Raw genomic sequence first — 24,880 nt, forward strand, 5'->3', positions numbered from 1 at the left:
AGGGATCGCCCGTTGGCGGCCAAAGAGAGCCACAACAAGGAGGCTGAAGAACCGCAGGTTGCCGACCCCTGCACTAGAGCCATAGGTACTTCCATGGCAATCTTCACATGGCAGACAGAGTATAAAAGCCCAGCAATTAGCTTTCTTTACCCACAAACCAACCTCTACAGCTATTATCTTTTCCTTTGACATCAACCTCAAGTGTATAAAATTATTACAGGGGCAGCTGCTGGGAGTTTAACTTCCATTTATGTAGGCATAGAACTGGCCATGGACGTGCCTGCCCTGCATTACATTTACCAACAGCCTTTTTACTACACACAGTCAAAGCAGCAGAACTGTTTGCTGGGAAAAAGGTGACGTTCTGTAGTTCAGCATGCCAGGCTGACTGAACAAGCTTTCTTTACAGGAAAACCACTCGTAATAGGACATAAAAATACAAGCACAATACAATTGCTGAGAAAAACATGGGAAACATTAACTTTTTTCTAACTTGCGCATATTTTTAGGCTTGAATGGTGTTTAATGAAAAACTCCAATTCAACTACAGTGTTCTCCCCAGCTCCTTTTAGCTGGGCACACCACCCAGCACTTTTCAGTAACCACCCGGCTGTTTATGGGTGGTTACTGATGAGTTAGATCACAATACAGGGGCCATACAGTGAACACGTGTCACAAAAAAAGGACACAGGAAATAAATGACAGAAGTTCTTCCTTGATTTTAATAAAAAAAAGTAAGATGAATCTTTACAGTCATTTCCACTTCCAATTTTACCATTAGGGGTTACAGACCGTTCCCTTCACTTGCCCCTCTCTGGCAAAAAACTAAGTCAGACTTGCATATTTATATTCTGAGCTACATCTCCAGAGAAAGAGTTAAAATATGGGTCAGTTGTATTTTCACATCTATGTATTCCATAGAAGGAAGTGGGTGTAATTGAGACAGGAAGGTAGTGACAGCAATAAAAACCACCTTAAGTTGTTATAACCATTTACTTCTAGATAAAGTGTATTTTTGTCTGTATCCCTGTAACATTGTTTCCTACCATGAAGAGTGACTGGATGGCAATACAACCTTGCAATTCTCTTTTGCAACATATTTTTGTGGAAGTTAGGCTTTAAATTTTGTTAATTATTTTTGAAGATACTGAAACCAGTTATATACCTCTTTATCGTAAAAGTAACATACTGAATCTCTTCTGCAATAAAACAAAATACCCACGTTTGCAATACATTTTAGTATTTATGTGTGAAAAAGAAGAGCCCATGTCAGACTATGTCAGACTATGTGAGAAAGCAGCTGGACCCTGATGCCTGCTAGATTAATTAGTCTTATTAAGTTATATATTACATGACTACTGGAATGAAAGAGTGCAGCTACTACAGTTGACAATCGAAAATCCGACTATCGATAATCTGTTTTCTTCAGTTTTCAGGCATGATTTTCAGATCCGTTTTTGATGATGTTTTGATGGCCCTGTTCTGCAGAAACAGCGGTTAGGTCTTGCTTACTACACTAAATACACCTTTAGACGTCCCTGCTGCCTGCTGCCTGGAACAGTGCCAGATGTCCGCTGGTGCTTCGAGAGGAAGGCTGGCCTGTGTGTGGAGGCAAGTATAACTTTAAAAAATTTGGTATTTTCAAAAATCCGGCACTCCTCGGGTCTCGAGGTTGCCGGATTTTTGAATGTCAACTGTACTTTAAAAAGCAGATTGTCAGCACAATGTCTATCCCACTAAAGATCTATTTGAGTAACTTTTTATGTTACACTTTAAACAATACTAGATAACTATACCAATAAACTTAACCACATTGAACAACATTTTGATTTTATCTCTTTTGATATTTAATATGGCTGATCAATAAAACCTTAATAATTAAGTTAATTCACTAACATATCTAACATGAAAACCCATAATCAGACTATAGAATGCATGTAAAACTGTTAAGATCCCCGCAAAATTCCAGTACAGCAGGATGTCACTGCCTTAAGGCAAAGATCAGAGTTTTTGAGCAGTACTAGTACGAGGTGATACTTCAAGCAGTTGGAAAATCACAATATTTAGCACTGAATGGGAATCCTACTGCGATATTTAACTATTTTTTTTCCACGTTGCCTGTAAAATAAAATCTAATTCTACTTTGGGTAATGGTGACCAGGAAAACCCAAATCTTCACACCTAAAGAATCTTTACTATTATGAACAAAACTGAGTAAAGCATTTTTTTTCAAAATTAGGGCTGATGACCAATATTTTGTCTCTTCAAATGAAAACTCCACTAAATGATGTCCAACAGTAGCATGTCTCTGTCCACCTCCTTAATGGTGCCAGCTCATGATGTTGCTAACATACTTACCTATAGTTTACTTCAGCAAAAATCTACAATAAAGTGGATGCAAAGTCTAAAACAACATACAATAAAAAAGCTTTAAGAGACACCGAATCAACATGTACTACTTTACTGCTGCTACGAACAGTGATTTTTGAATTGTGGAATAATAATTAACTTACAGGTACTGTAACAATAGGAGAAATTGGCAGGATTTGCAAACTTCAGTGAAGCAACATTATAGTTATAATGTGAAGTGAATACTTATTCACTTAAAAAAAAGAGCGACAGTAACTGCTTCCTGTAAAATATAGCAGCTATTTTTCTGTTTAGCATACCTGGTAGAGACAATGGCACACACTGCGCAGCTGAGTAGGGAATTCATGGGTGGAGTTTATAATGGCATGAAAGAATTTCTCAGTCATCTGCAGTAGACACCTCTGGTTTTCATCAAGGCTTTCAACTCCATCCAACCTTCAAAGACATAATTACATTCCCAACAGAGTAAAACCAACTCATGTTAAGTCATTTAAGAGCAATGAATATAATGAATATTTGAAGGTATATAAAAAGCATCAATAAAATTTGGAAACTAATGCTAATAAACTATGCAAGCAGTGAGAAATCTATTATGCAATGGTATACATTAATTCAATAACAAAAACAAATCAAAATTGTACATTTCATTCTGGGAAAACGCCAATTATCTTTGCTACAAGTAAATGCAATATTGTTTGATATTGACCCTAATATTCTGCAATTAAACTGTGAAACTGTTTCAAAACAATGAAAAAGCTTATTGGTTCTGATGAGATGAAAAGTGTTCACACCTTGAAGAGTCCACTTCAAAACTGACGTGCTGCCACTCAGGAGATGTTATGATCAGTCTCAATAGTGGTTCCAAAAGTTTCTGCAGGTATGTGGCCCCATATACCTAGAAAGGATATAGGAAACCATTGAAACAAACTTCAAGTGGAATCTGTCACAAATGAGAAAATCGTAATTTGCATAGCAGCTTTATTCCCTTACAACTAGAATGTTGTTAAACCTTTATAGAACGTAAAACCAGTAGACTTTGCAAACTAAACTCTAGATGTTAAGAAATAGCATGTTATCTGCACCCGCAGAAATTTTTATATCCAAATATAAAACAGTTGTTGCAAATTTACAAAAAATTAAGTTATAATATTTGCCTAAAACTCCACCCAAATTATTTATTTTTAAATTTTTGGATAGAGTGAGGAAGATCTAAAGGATCTATACAAATGCTCATAAAAATTATATACAGGAATCAAACTGTACAAACCTTAAAACAAAACGTCATGATTTTACTAGCCAAGCTGTTTCCTCTGAAAAGTGTCTGCATGGAGTCTGCTAGCTCAACTTCCTTAGAAAACATATTCCACAGGAGCTGGTATAGTAGATGTCGAGAATCAAAGAGTGTCACAAGAACTCTTGCAAGTTCATCCTAAATAGAAAAAGCAGGGGGAAAAAATCATTTCAATGAGGATTTAAAAAAAAAAATCTTTACAGGTACAAAAACTATATGAAAAATGGTAACACCTAGCAAAACAAAATATAGTGCACTTATGCATTCCAAAAAAAATCAAGCTAGTGCAACTGCACACACAACAGTTTTTGTCACTTTTAAAATTAAGCAGAGGTATTATTGCCCTGTAAATTACTAAACTAGCTTACATGAAGAGTAAAGGATGGGCCCTACTATGTTTGGTAGGATTCACTGCTATTCACTGCTCTTCCAAGGACTATAAAGAGGTTGATCAGTGAAACGCAGCCTGAAGATTTATTCATGCAACAAGTTAGATTATTGGGAGGTAAAAAGGACAATTATATTGTCACCAAAAACACCATTCAGTTGTTTTATTACTACTTAAAAAGCAAGAAATATAACTTACCCATTGTGAGCAAGGAACCACATTGGCAAGAGCCATTGCAATAGGCAATTCCCCTTGGTCTCCCATCATGGTGACTAGTTCCACCAGCCTTTCAAAGCGGTCAGCAAGAACAGTCTCAGCTAATGTGTCAAACTCTGTTCCTTGCTGCAGAATTTTTGTAAGGACTTCCATAAATGTAGCTCTTGTCTGTAGGTCTTTATGGTAGCCAAGACCTAAAATCAAAACATGCAGCAATCAAATTGTACATCTAATTTGCTTCAGTAAAACATATCATAAAGGGCACACAGCCAGCCTTGGCTACTCACCTATTGAGTGCATAAGGCCACTATCCACGTTGGCATTCAGAAGATTAGACATAGCCAAAACTGTACAATGCCTTAAGGAAGCTAAGCGCCGGGACATGCCTCTCTTCCGGCCACCTGTCTGTGTGCCATCATCCTCAACCTCACTGCAATCATTCAGGAGGTTCATGAACAGTGTGAAATACCTAAAAGAAAGATGTGCAGGGTAAGTTTACAATCATACAACCAAGCTGGTTCGGTTGATTTGGGCCTCTAAATTGGCCAATGTCCATGTTGAGACATGGTTACCTATGAGCTGGTTTAATGGACATATACATATATACTGATTTTCTGTGTTTAAAATTATTTAGGATAGGTATCTAAACAAAAAACTGGTTTGAATATTTTATTATAAAACACAATTACAAATCAATGCATATTGCAGTGTAATGTGGTCAGCAGTGTCTTTAGATGTTCTTGCAGTTGTGTCAACAAATTAAATTAAAGTCTGCACTTCATCTAAAAAGATATGTGCAAAGCTGCAGGTCGATTTTTTGTGTAAATCAAGTGGAGCTGAAGAAGTGCTGCAATAGGCTACTAGAGGGAGACCTGAGCATCATAGGGGACAAACTCTGTGTTCAGCTAAATGTATACTCTATCTACTGCAGTGTTCCTCAACTTTTTAATGTGGGGGACCCATTGAAATAACTTTGAAAAACCTCTTGAGGAAACCCAACTTTCAGGTCTTTGGGAAACCCTACTATAATTACTATATCCACAGCTAACAGTACATTACTGTAGTGATCAGTGAGATAAATGCCTATTATATTTCTGGCCAGTGGGAAGAATGTCGCCCTTACAGATAGCCAAAAAGGTGACTGGTACCTAATAAACTGACCTAAGTATCACAAACCACTCATGGTGGCAACGGTGGATACTCAATCCACAGAGCAGCAGCAGTGTTTCCCTAGGACATGAAGTATGATTGGCCAAAAGAAAAACTTACTCCATCTTCTCATTTCGATAACATGATGGGGAGTGTTCATTATTTTACAAAGAAACGCATTTGTGAGACCCTTCCAACACTGCCTCTGGTCCCCCAATTACGTGAATTTTTTTTTGAACATATCAAGGACAGAAGCTGTTGTATCAGTGTGACAGACAAAGAAGTTAGATAAACATGAAAGCTAGAAAGAAATACCTTTAGACAACAGGTCATATAAAGTAAGCTAAGTTTGTAGGAGCTCCTAAATCTGGTAAAAATGCAACATGCTACAAAACAAGCTAGCACTATATGAACACTGCTAATAACTAATCAGGGATGTTCCTCTGTAAATGGAAATATAAACTTACTTGAGAAATAACTGGGATTTGGCTTCCATTAACTCAACACCATCTCCTTCCTCAGGTTGAAGAGGTAGGCCAGCAAGAAGAGATACCACTGCTTCCATGCTTGCTTGATCCAAATCTCTGCATAGAATACAGAGGATAAAAAAACACATTGGGGTCAAAGGATTTTTCTTCATTTTGCTTCCTATTTCATATATATAGTACTAAAGGCAGTAAAATATTAAAAATATACTTGCAAAAATAGATTTTTTTTTAAAGTAGCAGTTTAAAAACTACTTATGTTAACAAGTAAAATGATAAAATATGCTTGGAAGACAATTCAGAAAGTAAAATATTTTTTTTATCACTCGTTATCACGGTATATAATAATCACCTCCTTAAAGGTAAAGAGATAGAGAGATTTCAGGCATTATCTGATTTTTGTTGCACTGTAATTAAGTACTGTATATAAATTTAACCCTTTATTACAAAATAAATAGCAATACAATATCTATTTCATCTTTTGTGTTCTGAATAACTCATGCCAAATTTAAAAAAGTAGTAAAATTAGAATAAATTAACTCTCATAATGCTCAGCTTTTTTCATTGGCCCTGTTGTCTGACATTGATAAATAAAGACTTTTTTTTGGTATCGAAACAATATTATTGAATACCTTGTGAGGCATTTTACATCCTCATCAGCAGCTTGGTTAGATGTTCCCATAACCCAGTCAGTCAAGTACTCAACCATCTTGTTCCTGGGAATTAAAGAAACATCAAGTGAATCAGAACGGTCAATGAAATTGTAGTGCATACATTACAGCAATTTAAATTTTTGTTTTCATTTTACAGTTTTTTTCTGTTCTAGCCTCAATGCTTTCACGATGTATATGAAAAGGACCAAGAAATGGAAAGGAAACCTAGCGAGCCATCAGTAGGGGGGCACTATACAATATACCATCTTTATATACTTGTATTTTGGAAATGTTTGATTTTAAAGACCATTTAAAGAGAATCTCACCTAAACTTCATTTCTTGACAAAAAGAAAGATCATCTCTCCGTTCCATCATCACTTCCACCAGTTGACACAGCTTGGTTTTGATCTGTATGGCATGAACCATGTTACCCAGAACACGTACATATCTGTGAAAATGTGAGGAGGACAAATAATTCTAATTACACAATATGAATACACTCAAATGTCAATGAAGTAATAAAGCAAATGGAGAACTCTAGGCAAAAAACACACTTTAAGACAAAATATACAATTCCTGTTTCCCCAAAATTGTAAGTGCACACTTCCAAATAATTTAAAGAAATGTAAACAAAAGACAAAAGAAGGGAAAAAAACAGAACTATTACACTATAATATAATAATATTAATCTACCAATTGAATACCAATGGTATTGAAGTTGAAATCTGGGGGCCAGGATTGCCAATCAGACTCTTTTGCTTTGAATAGTGCTGTTAATCTATGGCTGAACAAGTTTAGAAGTGTGGTGGGGAGCACATAAATATTCAAACCGGACCCCTGTCTGAACGTAAGGGATTAATTGTAAATATTTCACTAAATTTCCAAGCTTCTACTTCATAGTTGGGTACCAGAAGATAAATTCTGTTCAGCACAATGCACAAACTCAGACCCACACAGCTTTTTTGGAGGATCCAACAACACTGAAAGATTGCAGAGCAGGAGGCAGCAATGAAAAGTAGGAAAAATACAATGGCCAGGTGGAATGGAAAATGAGGGCAGAAATGCTTGGAACTGCAGAATCACAGCAATAAAATGATGAAAACTGTAGGATAAGACCAAGAATAGGCTACAGAATCAAGGGCAAGAACAAGAGGAAAAACACTCTACAGACACCTCTGTCTAATGCTCCTGTAGGTATCATGTGGAGTAATTTAAATATATAAAGTCAATTTCTCTGATTGGGTTTCAGTTTATGTATGAAAGCTTGTCAAATTAGGTAAACAGTTACCTGACTAGATTTAGCATCATGGTCTCTAGACTAGCTTGTCCCAAATGTTCAGAGCTGCCTTCTGTGTGATTATCAAGCAAGTTCTTCAGGATCGTAATTGTCTGTTCAACAAATTGGGTGTTTGTGTCATTAAGCAAGACCTGTAATGTAAAGAACAGGACACACTGAAATAACAATTTTTCCAAGTGAACCCAAGGGAATTTGCAAAAGTTGATGTATAAAACGGCTGCAACAAATGAACTATTACCTTTTGAAATACACTTCCAAACTCAAAAACAACCTATGTGCACATATGTTCAACACATTAGCTCATCATAAAACCCATATTTTACTAACCTGTCCTTGGGAATCAAAAAACTTGCTGATGTTGTTCTTCATTTTATTGAACAGCATTGGATACAAAGCAGGGCTCAACTCTAAACCCACCAGATCTTTAACGTTTGTCCGAATCTGAATTCCAACTTTCTCATTGTTGCAGACCATCAACGAGAGAAGCCGATCAAGAAACTTGCTGACGGGAGTTTCTGCATTTCCTTCAGTAGAAACCATTGAAATAACAGAGCCCTTGCGCTCATTAACAGGACCCATAGGAGGACTGTAAGTAACTAGTCCGACATTGCTGCGATGCTGCAAGCAGACTCCACCAAGCGCCGAAAGAAAGCCAGTCATGTTAATCCACTCCTGTAGCGAATCTGTATCAGACAGGTCAATAGAACCACCACCACTTACATGAGACATTCGCCTCTTCACAATGGTCTTATGAAGGCTTTCTGTTACCTAAAAAAAAAAAAAAAAAACATTCAGCTTAGTCATTATAAACAGTATGTTTACACTGAAAAAAAACATGAGCAGAAGAACTACTTCTTAGTGTTCAATGCAACTATGATCAATTGATATTAAACAAAAGAAAATCATAAAAAAATTAGGGTTCTAATTATACAATAGGGAATCAGATATTCCCTCAAACATTCCCAGGTGGGAATCTTTCAGATCCATGTGTTTCAAAGCCAATAATTGATTCCTATCAGAAATTGTTAAGGGAATGTCAGATTCCCTGTTTTATAAATAGGTGTTAAAATTAATGTTTAAGTCTATAATAATATTTATGTATGGGCAGGGTGTACATGTATTTAGGAGTAGGAAGAATTAGAACACTTCAAGGGGTTTGAAGAATGAGTAATGGGGGGGGGTAAAAAAAACTTGTATTTCCTGGGTGGGACTAAACCAAATGCATTTGTGTGCATAAAAATAAAAGCTATTCTAAGGAGTTTGATTTTTTTTTTTTTTTTTTTTTTTTTAAACACACTGATATTTTTCTGAACAGAACTGTATAACCCTTTTCTGTCCAGAGCTAAATTACAAGTTTTTGCTTAAGTAGGGCTTTCAAATGTATTAAAAAACATATTATTAGGAACCTGGCCATCTTCCAGCTTAGTCTTTGGGAAGTTTAGAATCAACTTTGTAGCTTGCTCCCACTTCGCATAGGTATCTTCCCAAGCCTAGGAACAGAGATAAAAGAAATAAACAAATGGTTTTAAAAAGTTTTATTAAAATAAAAAAACTAAAAAGAAAAAGAAAAGACCTTACTTCTGTATTCCCAGGAGTGGGGTGTTCTATTCTTCTTAGCAAGGCCATGACACGCTTTTGTAGAGCAGCTCTACCTACAAAATCCGTAGCAAGGTCAACCAGATAAAGACTGAATACTATAAAACTAACATTCAACATAGATAAAAATGCTGATCACTGTAAAAGGATAAAGCAATATACAAAGGGCATCAAGTAAAAGGCACAGTTGGTTGCATGAGAATTCTAAGGAAGCAAACATGCTTAAGATCAGCAGCCTCAAACTAAGAAAAGGCCAATCAAAACTAGTCAGTGTGAAATCACTGGTAAACACTCCAGGCATGTTTTAAACATATGCAAATTGCTTTTCAACAGAAATATCCAATTGACCACCAATAACGTGAACTTAGTGATGTTCCATATGCTTACCCATAGACATCATGTTGCTTACAGATGCAAACTCCAGGAAAGTGTTGTAATTTGGCAAGAAATTATGAACGGATACTTCATCAACCCCACAACGTATATCTGCCTCCTCACACAGGCTTCGGAAACAGGACATGGCCACTAGAACTGCTTCAATGTCAGGGCTCCAAAGAAACATGTACAGACAAACCTCTAATTTTGTATGGGCTTGACGACATATTGGAATTGCACTTCCAACAGCAGCACACTCCTACAAGAAATAACCAGGAGAATATTCTACAGTGCACAGAGCAAAATACATGGCATATATACATATAATTTACAACTAGATTTACAGCAAATCAGGAGTTATGATTCTGCTTACTTCTCACTTGTTCCAGGTCAATTAAAAATATAGTAAATCAAGAGAGCCAGACAAATAGTACTTTTAAAAGGTCAGGAATGGCAGACTACATACCCTGTCACTTACAAGGCATCTTCTAAATGTTTAACCAGTTTAATATATTTTGAAGGAATGCTAAATTCGACATATCGATTAATGATCTTTCTCACTTTGTCTGATCTACCCACAGTGGGAAATACAGAGCCTTAAGGTACAGATAAAAAAATATACAGAGCTTTACTGTCTAGAAGAGACATACAATTGATGATTAGACAGTTAAACAACAGGCAATGTGTTGGGGGTCCTCTTTTGTTTTGTTTTTTTAATGTGAACATGCAAATAATTTCTTAGAGTTTCTTAAAAGTTAGAGCAATTATAATATTTATAGGCGATTTTTTTATTATTATTTCTACAGCAAAATGACAAAAATGTGCACTGATTGATAAAAAATTGTACGTGAATATTCAGAAACAATTTCCTAGCTTCCAGCAAGTGGACCAATCAGCAAAAGCCACAAAGAGAGAAAAATGTGAATACAGTAACACATGAACATACTACTACTTCTGCTTGCCTTTATTAAACACACTTGATAGTTTATGTAGAACAATATATTGATTCAGTTGCTGATTAGATTAGCAAAATTGCTAAAAGTATTTTAGGCTTTTCCTCCTTACCAAACTTTTTTATATCATTGACATTTCTAGGAATCTTTGAATAACCTCCTCTTTTCATAACATAGCACTTCTTATTTGCAAAGGTATGAACACCAATTGGTATATTTAAAACTCTTTACCTTTAGGCCAATCTGTTAATCTTATTTTTTTTATTTATGGTGTTCGGTGTTGCTACCAAGTGTTTTAAAAGCTAAACTTTTAAAACTTTATAAACAGCTTTTCAAACACATTTCAAAAAGAAATGTACTTGATGGTTAGAAATACAATGATGTTGGCCATACTCATTACAAACTGACTTTACACTCCCTTTTAGAATTACCCCTTAATAATCACCTATTAGTCACTTAATATTCTATTTAATTATTATTATAACCCATTTAAATATTAGTAAAACAACAAAAACAAAAGGACCGAGTATAAGATCATTGCAGAACAAAACACAAAAAATGCTGCAAATAAAAATATTGTCATACATCATATTTCTGGAAATACCTTATTTTTAAGAAGAAATTTATTCCTGCAGATTAAGATTTCTCTGAGCCATTTAAGGACTTCTGTGCTGTTGAGCATCTGATGACCAATCAACTTTTTACAGATGTAAAAAATCATTTGCGAACTGTAGAAAAAAAAAAAGAAAAATATCTTCAATGTCTAATATATACAGACAGCAGCTAAAAAGACAAAACAAACTCATACTATATTCATTTACATACCGTATTTTCCGGTGTATAAGGCGACTGGGCGTATAAGACGACCCCCCACTCTAACCAATCATTTGGGGGTCGTGTTATATGCCCAGTATTGTACTGTTCCTTCTGCCTGTCAGATCTCACTATTGTGAGAGAACTGAGAGGCAGAAAGAACTGTACACTACTAGTTCTTAGTAATGAATGGGCACGTTCCTTTAATGAATGGGCGTGTTCCAGTGAAGAGCCAATCCAGGCTCTCCACTGGAGAGCCAATCCAGGCTCACGTCCTGCTTTTCAGCTTACCCGAGTCCTGCTGTGAAGCAACGCGAGCCTGCCCAGGAGGACTCGTGGAAGCTGAAAAGCAGGAAGACAGAAGGAGGCACAGGAGGACTCGCAGGGACCCCAGACCAGAGAGGGGACTCGCGGGGACACCGGGCGCTGCAGGTAAGTACTGGTACCCGGCGTACAAGACAACCCCTGACTTTGCCATAGATTTTTCGGGTTAAAAAGTCGTCTTGTACGCCGGAAAATACGGTACTTCTATTTATTCTAGGACAACCAATTGTTTTAGTGACCCAAATACATAAAATGACGTAATCGTCAGATTTAGGCTTGCTTTAATGAATATGTAGACTCTCAAAAGCTCCTAAAGCTGTATATTAAAAAAGACAAATAATACTGGGACAGTAAGCAGGATAAAGGCAAGTATTTACTGGGAGAAAAAAAATCTTTTTACACACCTAATTTCACAAAATGTTTCTACTGGTGCATCGGGATTCCAAAGTTCAATGCTGTCTGACTGGTGTAGAACCAACAAGGCCTAAAAACACACACAAAAGAAGCAGATTTTAGGGTATTTTAATAAAAATATTATGTTTTGCACAATAGGTAAAGAAACTGCCGTAGATAAAAATGATGTGTTATGTGTTGCCAATTATGGCCCAACTAGGAATGGAAGGATAATGTTAAGGCAAAAAGATATCTATATATTGATACCTAGCAGAGACCTTACATTTTTACAAGCGAAAAGTTTCACTTTCATTTGTGGTTCAAAAAAGCAGAATTAGCAAACATACTCTCTATGCCCCTAGGTTCAAAGGAAGTATTGTTTGCAGAACACTCACCAATATCTGAAGTCAGCATAGATTTAACAATTAGCACCGAGCACTCTGCCTTCTATGAGACCTCAATGGGTCGTGTTAGAAAACCTCTTACGTCCTAAAAAAACAATAGAATCTCATATGTGGTCCTCTCCTCATTGACAATCACATAACCTGTGTCAATCCCTAGCCCACTCCGTACTAATATGGGATAAAACACATAATGTTGATGATTTAAACTCATCCAGTCTCCCAGTCATCCCCTCTGGGGTAACAGTGACATCCCTCCAGGTCTTGATCCTTGATCCTAATGCATTTCAATAGTGGACAAAGGTTTTCAACACATTGCTGACATGCTCAGTTCTCGCGCTTTCATAGGATTGTTGGTTTTCTGTAATAATCATGACCTTCTGAGTTTTTTGTTTTGTTTTGTTTTTTCAAAACTAAATTCTTTGTTTATAAGGACAAAGACATGACTGATTCGGCCAGGCCACGCTGTCCTACACCCTTTGAAAGCGTCTTAAGCACTTTCACTCAGGCAAAAGGCATAATCTTTTTAATCTATAGCATTCTTTCTCCTCCCCCAAACAAAACTATTCTACATGAGCTCCTGGGAACATAAGTTTACATGGGACCCCGAGTTCTGGCAGTAGTGTGGCATATAAGCAAAAATATCTGGTAATATATCACTCGTCGAATCCAACTACAAAACTCTTCCAAGATGGTGCTTGGTCTGAGCTAGACTCTACCATGCAAATCTCTCGTCCCGACTTTGTTGTAGAGGCTGTGGTCACCAAGGAACACATAAGGGGGTCCCGTCCCATTGTTCAACAATATTGGAAAGCTGTATTTCATTTATGTTCTATGATTCTGAAAACTCATCTTATGGACAATTTTTTTTGTCTTATTTACCAGGGTGGACTTGACTCTGCTTAAACATTCACAACGCTTACTCAGATATATGTTCTTAGCATCACAAGGCAACCTTGTTAAATCATGTCAATCTCTTGATGGGATTAAGCTCAAACTAAGAACAGAATGAGATCAATGATAAACCCAAAAGCACTCTCAAAATTAATCTCCTAGACTTTGACAACATAGGGAACCCATGGATCTCATACTCCTTTAAATAACACATATACTTATCTCCTCCTATGCTTGTAAACTTTAGATGGATTCCTCCTTCACCCCCTGATTTCCCTACCTCCTGGCTCTCCTCACTCTGTGTACCCGCCTTATTTATACCTTGTCCTTTGAAAAAGTTGTTAATCCCATACCATTGTATGGGGTGGCTTGACATTGCCATCTGTTCCCTGATAAACTGTTATCCCCATTTTTTAAAAAAAACATTCAATAAAAATTATCGAAATATAAGGCAAAAAGTTCTAAAAATAACCCATACAAAATATCTCTTTTATGATTGGTCACCTGTTGAACTTCCTTTCCAATTCATTTCAGATCCCCCTAAGAATCGGAAGTGAAAATCTGATGTCTGCATTAGTCTCACCAAAATGCTTCCAATTATATTTATTAGGCCAAATGATGTCAAAATAAGGGAAGTTCATAGTTAGGAGCTTTCATACAGTTTAAATACATCTATTTGGTACAAGTGGGATCAAGTGTGAAGGACTGAAAGCACTGTACTAATCCAAGAAAATTGATAGAGTTTGAAGGCATGCATGCACAAAGATCTATGCCAGGGGTGTCAAACTCAAATACACAGGGGGCACGAAATTAAAAACTTAGACCATGTCAGGGGCCAATTTTGAAACCTTTTAAAAAATTTGAGAAAAGTTTTTCCTTCTCATTAAATATAAAACATTTTGATATAAAAAACAAAGAGGTATTGCTTAACATCCAATCTGGAACCAGCCTATAATAGAGAAAGAGGCCTAAGAATTTTTTTAAATTTTATTTAGGAAAAAATCTTATGCCTTTCTCCATTTGAAGCCTTCTGAGTAAAACTTCAATGGTAACCTGTCCCCAATGTTTGTTATAGCTTTCACCAGTTCTCTAATATTTGCAGGAACTTTTTTGGCAGCCACAACTCCGCACTTGAATATGTCACAGTTCTTCATTTAACCATTTCCAATCATCCACACCACATACCCTGCATAATGTACCTGCATACCACCCACACTTCATTCTCTGTTGGTTCTTCCATCCCCTTTCTTTTATTTGCACCAGTTCTCTGACAGCCCCCCTCAAGTCTTCTCTAGCACCTCTGCCCCCAAGTTCCACACTGCATTCTTCAGCAGCTGCAACTTTACCATTCAAATTATTCTTCTTTCTACATGGCTGACCTTCAAAAAGTTAAGGGGGTCAGAAGTTATAATTAGAGTTGAACGCGAGCCTCAGCTTCTTTTTTCCCCACACTTGTAGATACATTTCTCCAGTGCTGAAAGTGACTATTATTATTATTATCATTATTAAACAGAAGACAACAAGAACAGCCAAATGCAGAGCCACGCATAGACAGAGAGCTGTTCCATAGACCCAAAAGATGCAGAGACTACAATTCCCAGCATTACTTGCATCTATAGAACAGAACAAGCCGCTCCTCTATAGACACGAGTGATGCCGGGAATTGTAGTAGTGGCATCACTCGCTGCAATACGTAGTGGCAGGCGGGTGGGCCAGACGCAATTTATTTTCAGAACTCTTTGGGGGGCCAAACAAAAGGACCTCTCGGGCCAGAGTTTGACACCCCTGAACTATTCCAACCTTCCACAACCTCTAGTAGCTGTTTTACCATAAATATAGGCAGTCATTCTGCCTATTTTACAATTTCTAAGCTGAGCACTTTTTTGAGTAAACAGAGCTTCAAACCTAAGTCCTGGAATCCTTCAGATATTGTGGGCAGTTAAAGATTCTGCTGATACCTATAAACAACCTTTACATACTTTACATAATTATTGTAATTTCACACTAACACAATTTAACATCACATAGCTCAACCACTAAAAACAGATCTCTCACCTCCATGGCTTCCTGGGCAATCTCTGGCATGTTTGTCTGTGGGACCAGTTGTACCAATCCATTAATTAGCTCTGCAGTGCTGTTCTGCGTGTCAGGGCCAGGCTTTCCTGGGTTCTGAGTAATTTAACACAGACACAAAGGCAGTTAGTTTTAAGTAGGAAATGTAGAAAACTTATAACCCAACTTACTTTTTCTTCCTTATACGATTAAAAAAATGTGTCAAAGTTAGTGAAATTCTTTACATGGTTCATTAAACTTGAATAAAATTAGAAACATTGTTATGCTAAATTGTTAAGACTTCAATTGCATTTTATTTTCTTTCTAAGATGCAATGCCTAACCTCAACATTTTCTGGAAAGTATTTATCAGTTTTACATATTGGATCTATATCACTTTTGGAAATATAAGCCAGTAAAAATGAATCAAAATTAAATAAATACATATATTAAGAAAAGTAAAATGGAGCAGGGAAAGAAAAAAAAACCATAAAAACCTAGTACTCTTAAGGCAGGTTCACCTGGGCACTGAACACAGAAGGTGAGCAGTTCTCTTAACTTGCTAGTGACACACAGACAGGCTTTAAAGTGTACCTGTAGGTATTTGTGATATTTCAAAATTCTGATTACTTTGCCTAATGGAGAATTAGAAGTAAATTCATTGTTTAAGTAAAGCCCCTGATCCCACAAAAAACCAGAGCAACCAGTCATGCAAACAGCAGCCACCTCCTGCAGATGCCTATTGTGTCCATCCAGCCAGCTCTATGCTATTTATGCTAATCGCTGTGAAGACCTGCCTCAATTATCAATAGCAGAAAATGAGAGGAGCTGCACAGGGCATAGGGAAAGCACAAGATTGTAGCTTTATGCTTATCTGAAAGAAACATTTTTAGGATCCAGAAGTGTTCTACACATTGCAAAGCATTTTCTTTAGGTTTTAGAATAGACAATGGTTAGAAATCATGTCAGAGATACCTTACCTAATCTGCCAAAAAAGGTTTTAGCTAGAGATGAAATTTAGTATTAATCATAAATGCTTAAACAGGTTATCTACTTACATACAGTAGCAGCTTTGGGTCTCCATGAATAAGCTTGACCAAAGAGAGTAGCAAATATTTGTAACTTCTTGTTTCCACATCAGTTGGTTTCTCTTTAAACTTCAGGTATGGCATTTTCTCTTTAAATGTCAGACTCTGGGAAAAACAATTCCAGTACATCATCAATACAAAAGATTGTGAGTGACATTATCAATATGTGTAGGAAATTGGCATACACAGCCTTTATAAATTGATTTGACACAAAATAGGTATTTGAGCATGAGGGACAAAATTGTCACCAATGATTCACAAACTTATACTAAAAGGCTAACTAGTGAAATATCATATTTTAGGTTTCAGTAGAGACAAACAGTACTTTGTGACGCAGAAGTATCTGTGCACAAGTTACCATATTTGTAAATCTTTTAGGAAAGCTAAACAATGGAGAACACAACAGAATAAATGAGAATACCAGAGACTAAAAATGTAAGGAACTGCAACACTTACACCTGAAAAATAAGACATGTAGTAGAATAGGTCCATAGATGGGAAGTGGAAACCTTTCACCTTTGGGTTTTACTGCTGCCTCAAAGGAGGATAGGAAGTTGGCAAACACAAAAACTTGTCAATCAAGGAAAACCCTTCCTACTACACACATGCCTCATTTTGTAAAAACAAAAGCACTACAAGTAACACTTTATTTAAAAAAAATTTTTTTTTTTTTTATCACCCATAAAAGGACAAAGGTAACCTTTTGCCTTTGAAGTATTCAATTGAAGTGTGGGAAAAAGCAATCAAAACACTAACAAGGAACAAAGGAATGTCTAAATTATTATTATTGTCTAAATACCCAAGAGACACTGACAGATCTGGCATAGGGAGCTTTAACAGGCAAGGATGGTGCTCTGTTTTTGAAAACATAAGCTTGAAAAGTGGTCTGAACCACCTAGAGATGGCAGACCCAGAGACCAGTTCACTTTTACAGGGTCCATCTGAAAATCACAAAAAAAGAAATTTTTTTCATAAAGAAAGATGACATGGTGGTGGACTGTGACAGCTCAGACCTTATCAAGACAGGACTATGGGATTTACTCCCCTGTGTCTTGAACAAGACATACTGCACCGGAGAGGCAAACAAACAACTAAGCTCAGGGAACTAAGCAAGGCCTTAGGTACTCATTTAACCCAAACAAGCTATATCAGTTGCAACCAGATTGGAGTTCCACATGGCTTTGAATGACAAGAACATGGTGCATCTTCCACATGATGATGTCCATGCTCACTGTCCCTGTTTTACCCCTTCAAAAATAAGGTGGACAGAATAGTGTTATACAACAGCCTAGTTGAGGTAGCTCACTGACCAACATACTTAAATGAGTGTTCAGAGGTGGGTTAGGCACACCAGCAATGCCAATTGTTTTAGACCTGGGAAGTTTTACCAAGTTTGCCAGAGCAGGGTATGGGAAGCACTTATATAACAAACCCAGTGCTCAAGAGTCACCCACAGTTTGTTCTCCACAATGTCCAGACCAGAAGCATCATTAGGTCAAAGTGGACGTCTGCAAGACATTTCTCAGGATTTTTGAACACAACAGTTTTGTTTTTTGCAATGACCTTGGAACAAGTACATTTATTAGGACAAAAGAGCATAGGGTACCTGGCTAACAATAAGCAATGGTACCCACTGGGGTTGATTTTTCAATCCAGAAAAAACCTCATAATTACCAGATTGTTTTTTCTTAACCTTTATAAAATGCTGCCATACGTTCATAAAAATAGTTTTAATTTTACGAACATAGATTCTGGACACAACAACTGTTTGAATTAAACAAATGACATCAGGGAATTCTGATGGATGATTACATGTGTGTGACATTGACAAAGAAAAGGTAATATTCCGATACCAAAAAAGTATGGAAAAAAAAATTAAGTATGCTGAGGCTTGCTTCACCTGCTAAAATAGCTATGTGAAACTACTATAAATTAAGACATGCTGCCTGTTGCATTCGAAATGAAATGGTGTGACTACTGTGGTAACTATACACAGAAAAGGCAAGAAAGCCTGAAGCCTTTTCTGCGGTAGTTACAATGTGTCATACTTACAGCAACAGAAGCCCATTGCCATGCAAAACAGTGACTGGTTGGCATCTGATCATGTGACCGACAGCAGCCAATAAAAAAAACAAAGTAAGCAGAAGACAAAGCACCACCAATCAATGACATTCTCCTTATACAAACTCCTTGCCGAATATTTTTCATACATTTTCCCTTATATGCTATATTCCCCTAAAAATGTATTATGAACTCGCTGAACACCAACAAAGCAAACAAGATTGTTATCAATCTTTGGTTTAGATACAAGTATTAAAATGTGTAATTATGGAGGCTGAAAATAAAACTAGGTTGTTTTTCAAAATGGACTACATTTCTCACTGTTACCCTAATGCACCCATGAACACAGGTGTATGACCATATGACCATTCACAGTCAAATACACTGGACATGATCCACATCCAGTTTTAATGAATGGGCTGGCATCATACCAAAATAAGGGGGGGAAAAATGGACATGCAGCCTTTTTGCTATGAACGACAACGCATAGTAGGTAATGTGCACTGCATTTGGATTCTGTTGCTTTAAGGAAAAAAAAAAGGTTTTTTTCTAGTATGATATAGAGAAAACATAGATGTACACATAAAATGCAGTGACTGAAGAATATGAACACGGTATCAGATACAAAACTTTACCGGTGTCAGGCGGATTGCTGTATGTAACTGCATTACGATTTTGAGCGTTTCAGCAAACATGCTACGAAGCTCTCCTGAGTAGCAATACACAGCATCGATCTTGGGCCACCAATCCAGTGCAGACTGTCAAAGCAAAAAACACAGATGAAAACTGAAAGGTTTAGTTACCAGCAGAAGATTGTTCAAGAGAGCAGCTATAAAGATTGCCAAATAGTTGTACCTACCTGGCAATCACCATTTTCCTACTCTAAATTAGGATATATTGAAGAAAAGTTGGAGCACAAATTAACCAACAAATTCCTGCATACTCATGGAAAATACCTGTGTTTACTCTAAACATTTAAAGAAGCAAGGCTGCAAAAAATATTCCTTTGCAAACAACTTCAAAGTAGCAGTAGCGCTTTCCCCCTTTTTCATACTTTGCTTTATCTACGTGCTGCTGGTTTCTTGCAGCCACTTCCAGTCTACATGCATGGCTGCATAGCATTTATCAGGGTAAAATTCCTTCAATCAACAACAGTGGAAACAAGCCATGAGTGCTAGAGCTCCATTTTGCAGGGAGCCGAGATCTGCCATACCAGTAATATTAACTGAACAAACCACTAATCTGATGTTCCGTTTTTTAGTTTCCAAGTCACAAACATATGCATGTGGTGTAATTAAAATACTGACACAGGTATAAATATTGTATCATTAACAATGTCCTTTTAAACAACCCTGAATGGGTGCCACAACCCTCCTCTTTAGGGGAGAGAAGGAGATTTTGATTTACCCAAGATAATGGATATCTGATTTTTTTAATGCTTGGAAATCTGTAGCAGCATGTGTTTATTTTATTTATTTATTTATTTATTTTGCCAATAAACTGAGCTTTAACTGAATACAAGGGAAAATATAGCTCAGAAGTTATGTGCCATGCTTTAAGTTTTTAAGTTTTTTAAATGCGCTATAATTTATGAATATTACATGTTACAAAGAAATTAAATTTTAAACAGGATAACTAAAATAATGTTGAAAACTTTTGATAAACAAACCACTGTGATAATATATTCAACAAAATTTCTGTCACTGAAGGTTGCTAACAAGTTGCTGTGTCAGCGGTATTGAATACACCAGTGTAAGCATTCTAAATGAAACCCTTTAGTGCCATCTGGCTAAACAACTTCCTGTTGTGTCCTATTACTCTAAAAGCTTCCTTGCAGTGAGATCATTTTTTGCAACTATGGAAACAGGAGACAGAAGTCCAATACTTGAGTTGACCCTAGAGTAAACTGAAGCATGTAGAATGTCTGCAAAAAAGTAATTTATAACAGTGCAGTGAATGTAATTGATCCCTTTCCGTTTCTATGTTATTATGCATTTGTTTGATGTGTATTTTAGGTCCTCAGCTAAACTTTATTCAAGGATAAAGAACCAAAGTAAGAAAAATTACTCATTTTTAACATGCTACGTGTCAAGGTAAAGTGCAAAAAAACATGTTTTCTAGTACATTACTGCAACATGCTGGTGTGAAGCTACCATAAAGAAATTCCTCAAAAGAGCTTAACCATTATTAGGAAACAGGCTACAAATCTATCAACTTCAAAATATTAACCGATTAAAAAGTATTTGCCATTGCCAATGTTAGTCCTCTTCTAAAATGGTTGGCTTTAGTACTGCAAGTCAGATTAGGAAAACGCTGTAAAATGTAAAAAGGCCAGAAGTCTTTGTCACTGAACTTAAGAATTAAAGCTAGTACATTATAATCATAACAAGGAAGCTTACATAGAAGGGAGCATTGGGGAAGGGCCCCTAAATTTATACTTATCTTTCACAAATCTATAACTGTCATACTATGTTACCCTATATGCTTCTCTTCTTTGAACCCCAATTTCCCTAGAATGGTGGGATGTACAAAGCCGAAAATGTAGCTGCAGTGAGGGGACACCTTTGCCCCACACTAAAATTTCATTACTATGGCAAACGCACTGCCCTGCTACACATTACTGCCCACTTCTAACACTTGAACACCAATTGCTCTGGAATGGAGTTCAGGTACTGGTAGGGTAACAGGGCAGCGAGTTGATGGGCAGAGTTTATGTAATGATGCCATGGTGATAAAAGTTTGGGGGTGTTAGCCACAAGTGTCCCGCAGTTGCACCTATGATTCTGTTTATCTGCACCTCACTGTTCTAGAGAAATTAGGGCTCAAGGTAGGGAAGCGGACAGTTTGATGGGCAGAGGTTTTTATGTTCTAATGATGCCATGCTAATGAAATTTTAGGGGTTTATACATCTGTTCCCCACTTGCACCTACAATTTCGGTTTCCTGCACTTCCTCATTCCAGATAAATTGGGATTCAAAGAACAGAAGCAGAAAGGGCAGCATAGTATTACAATTATAGTTTAGTGAAAGGTAGGTAAAATATTTAGGGGGCCCACACCAATGCTTCCTGCTATGTATGTGGCCCCGGGGGTTCTTAATTTGCATTTTCAATTTTGGGCTCCTAGGTGCACATTCTTATAAAAACAGCAACCTAAATGTTCAATTTCCACAAGTTTTTAAACTCATGACCCCCATATTTTGAAATTCTTGAAATTAAAAAAAGAAATGTTGGTTATTAGTAGCTATGAGTCCCCTGTGTACCCTAAAAAAATTAGGTAATTACTACCAACAATTTAGGAGATCTGAAGGATTGAACACAGTGAGTTGTTAGGCTGCGGAATCTGACAAGCAGACTTTACACACACAGCTATCACACTGCGGGTGGATACATTTCACAGGCAGTTTTTGTTTTTGGCAGTGATGAGAGGAGGGCACTGGCTGTCCTGCCACCATCTGCGATCACATGCATGATGCTCTTTGTGTTACCTAGGTAAAGCGCTAGGAGGTAACATCTGAAGTTAGGCTGAATTTACATTGGCAGTAAGGTTACATTTGCTGTGTTTACCCCTCACTTTCCTCTCGCCAAGAACCACTGCTGCTTGAAAAACTGCTAGGCCTGAAAATCCCAGCACTTAGTGCCTGTTACCAATCCCAGGTGCCCAGCAGTTATCACCGGTTACCAATCCCAGGTGCCCAGCAGTTATCACCAGTTACCATTCCCAGGTGCCCAGCAGTTATGACCAGTTACCAATCCCAGGTGCCCAGCAGTTGCCATGTAGTCACCCAGGAGGGGCTTTTTTTTTACTGCCAATGTAAACTAAGCCTAATTTGTTAAGACACATTGATCACAATATTACACTACTACAAGGGATTACACTATTAAAACCTGGAACACTAGGGAGATAGATTAAAATACACAGCATTAGACTGTTGGGGCATAATCCAAAAAAAAAAATGGAAAAATTGTACATTCTAACAAGCCAGGCATTAGAAAGTTTTTTTTTTTTTTTTTTTAAAAAGGACAATTGCAACATACTTACATTTGTGATAATTCTGTGCAGAGAGTTCACCAGCACATAATGAAATGTTGATGGTGAGGACTGAGCCAAGCAAATCTTAAAATAAACAAGGAAAAAACAAAGATAATAAGCAATAAAATATAAAGCATTGTAATGTATAAAATATTTTTTAATGAAACACAGCAAAGCATAATTCCAAAAAACACATATCTATACGATTTCCCAAAGCTATGGTAAACTAGAAAACTCAGCTTTATCAAAAAATATATCGCACAATCTATCTGAACAGCATTAGGGATGGGGAAAAGTCTTACCTATTTGTTTCAAAATGTCTTCAAATATTAAGGATCAACACTTATTTTAACGCATGAGCAATTTAGATCTTATACTGTATATAATCAAATAAAATGGTAAAATAAACTATACACTTTCCAGAATATTGACATTGCTGTCTCCAGCATGAATCCCACAATTACAATTCAACAGTGTTTTAAAGCACTAACTACATTGAGTCATTTGGCTACAAGCAGGCTTCGGACCATGCATAGCCTTGTACCCCACCTCTCATAATCACAATAGTATTACCATAAGAATTGCTGCTAAGTAAGAAGGAAAATATAGCTCCTTGTATGGTGGCTACTGAACGAAAGTACTGTCTGGCATAAGATTTTCTCTTAACTGTAATTTCCTTTGTCACTAACAATCTTTATTGTGTTTGCACTGCAACTAAAAACGTATTTCAAACTCTCTGCACATCATATAAACATTCTCTTCACGGAAAGGATCTAAGTCACTTCTGGATGGATTAAAAAAACTTTAGTGAGTTTTACTTTTTAGGTACTTCTTTATAAAAGGGTCTTTTTACCTAGAAGTAATCTTGTTTTCTTTTTACTTTAGTTTTGCTTCAGACATCTAAGAATGTGGTGGCCTATTTTCTAGATATTATTGTGAGCATTTTGTAAAAGTATGAGATAAATTTAAACATTTGTATAAAAATTATATTAATACTGGACTACTTGATTCATTACAATAACTGACTGCACTGCTATCTTAAACATTCAAACCTAGGACTAAGTCTTGTGTAGTACTTTACAGGAAGAATTAATTCAATTACAAAAGGCAGGAGAATAGATTTTCTGGAAAATCTCGCTTTCAAACTGTAGTCTTTTGCAGTCTGTTATCACTATGCAGATTGGAAGAAATTAAATTTAATAACTATGGAAAAAAATGAAGAAAAGGTCACTTATAATGTAATAAATATATCAATTGGAAACAAAACCAAACATTTTGACAGCAACAAAAAAGGGGAAGGTAGCCATACTTTGAAATGCTGATTGTTCTGAGGGTTGATCCTAAAGCAAGAAACTAGGCAGTCAATCATAAGGTCTACATCCGCATTCTGATTTCCTGCTCCTCTGGAGAAAGGCTTGCTGGGATTGAAGAGCAAGTTCTGTGGATACAAATTGTCTAAGTCACATAAACTGTAGAACATTGTTAAAATGAAGGTACACACACACACACACACACACACATTATAAAAATATGTCCCCTACCCACGTGAAAACAGTTATTGATGTATTCAGCAATAGGCCTGCATTTTGCACGGCAAATGCTTATAAAACTTTTACTCACAAAATAAAGTTAACAATCAACAGCTTATAAAATCACACAATGCCTTGATAAATACAAATCTTAAAAATCCTTAAGTGTCAATGTATTTTGTATTCCCATGTATTTGGTCCCATTCCCATGTAAAAGCTCTTAAAGGTCTAGGGGTGGTCAACCACACCTGTTAACCAACTCCAAAGAGCTCAGAAGTATCTCAACATTTTGTCAAACTGATCCATTGACACAAGTCTTATATTTTTAAGCCACATATCTCCATGTAGTACATATTGGGCATCCACGAATAAAACACAAAGATGTATATCATGGTCAAAAAAGTTTTATAAAAAAAAGTACACATTATGCTTCCTCCTTGGCCATAACTTCTGTGCACTCATTCAAGTTGCACGGTTTCAGAAATCTAGGTGTGCTATCTTAATTTGCAACAGAATTAAATG

At 36.6% G+C, this 24,880-nt stretch overlaps 1 protein-coding gene across 1 annotated transcript in view; it reads right to left on the bottom strand.

Moving 5' to 3' along the window:
- The window catches only part of NF1 (neurofibromin 1), a 102,807-nt gene that overhangs the window by 52,751 nt on the left and 25,176 nt on the right, over nucleotides 1-24,880 (bottom strand). The window contains exons 10-29 of the mRNA XM_072404986.1: nucleotides 24,139-24,267; nucleotides 22,839-22,913; nucleotides 19,435-19,557; nucleotides 16,709-16,843; nucleotides 15,655-15,768; nucleotides 12,316-12,395; nucleotides 11,379-11,502; nucleotides 9,834-10,080; nucleotides 9,429-9,502; nucleotides 9,257-9,340; nucleotides 8,178-8,618; nucleotides 7,842-7,981; nucleotides 6,879-7,001; nucleotides 6,532-6,615; nucleotides 5,882-5,998; nucleotides 4,553-4,734; nucleotides 4,248-4,459; nucleotides 3,638-3,799; nucleotides 3,162-3,265; nucleotides 2,670-2,805 (exon numbers count right to left, since the gene is read on the bottom strand). Of these exons, the coding sequence (XP_072261087.1) occupies nucleotides 2,670-2,805; nucleotides 3,162-3,265; nucleotides 3,638-3,799; nucleotides 4,248-4,459; nucleotides 4,553-4,734; nucleotides 5,882-5,998; nucleotides 6,532-6,615; nucleotides 6,879-7,001; nucleotides 7,842-7,981; nucleotides 8,178-8,618; nucleotides 9,257-9,340; nucleotides 9,429-9,502; nucleotides 9,834-10,080; nucleotides 11,379-11,502; nucleotides 12,316-12,395; nucleotides 15,655-15,768; nucleotides 16,709-16,843; nucleotides 19,435-19,557; nucleotides 22,839-22,913; nucleotides 24,139-24,267 (2,886 nt within the window). The remainder of the gene's footprint in view (nucleotides 1-2,669; nucleotides 2,806-3,161; nucleotides 3,266-3,637; nucleotides 3,800-4,247; nucleotides 4,460-4,552; nucleotides 4,735-5,881; nucleotides 5,999-6,531; nucleotides 6,616-6,878; nucleotides 7,002-7,841; nucleotides 7,982-8,177; nucleotides 8,619-9,256; nucleotides 9,341-9,428; nucleotides 9,503-9,833; nucleotides 10,081-11,378; nucleotides 11,503-12,315; nucleotides 12,396-15,654; nucleotides 15,769-16,708; nucleotides 16,844-19,434; nucleotides 19,558-22,838; nucleotides 22,914-24,138; nucleotides 24,268-24,880) is intronic.

Source organism: Pyxicephalus adspersus, chromosome 1, assembly GCF_032062135.1.
Source record: "Pyxicephalus adspersus chromosome 1, UCB_Pads_2.0, whole genome shotgun sequence".
NCBI lineage: Eukaryota > Metazoa > Chordata > Amphibia > Anura > Pyxicephalidae > Pyxicephalus > Pyxicephalus adspersus.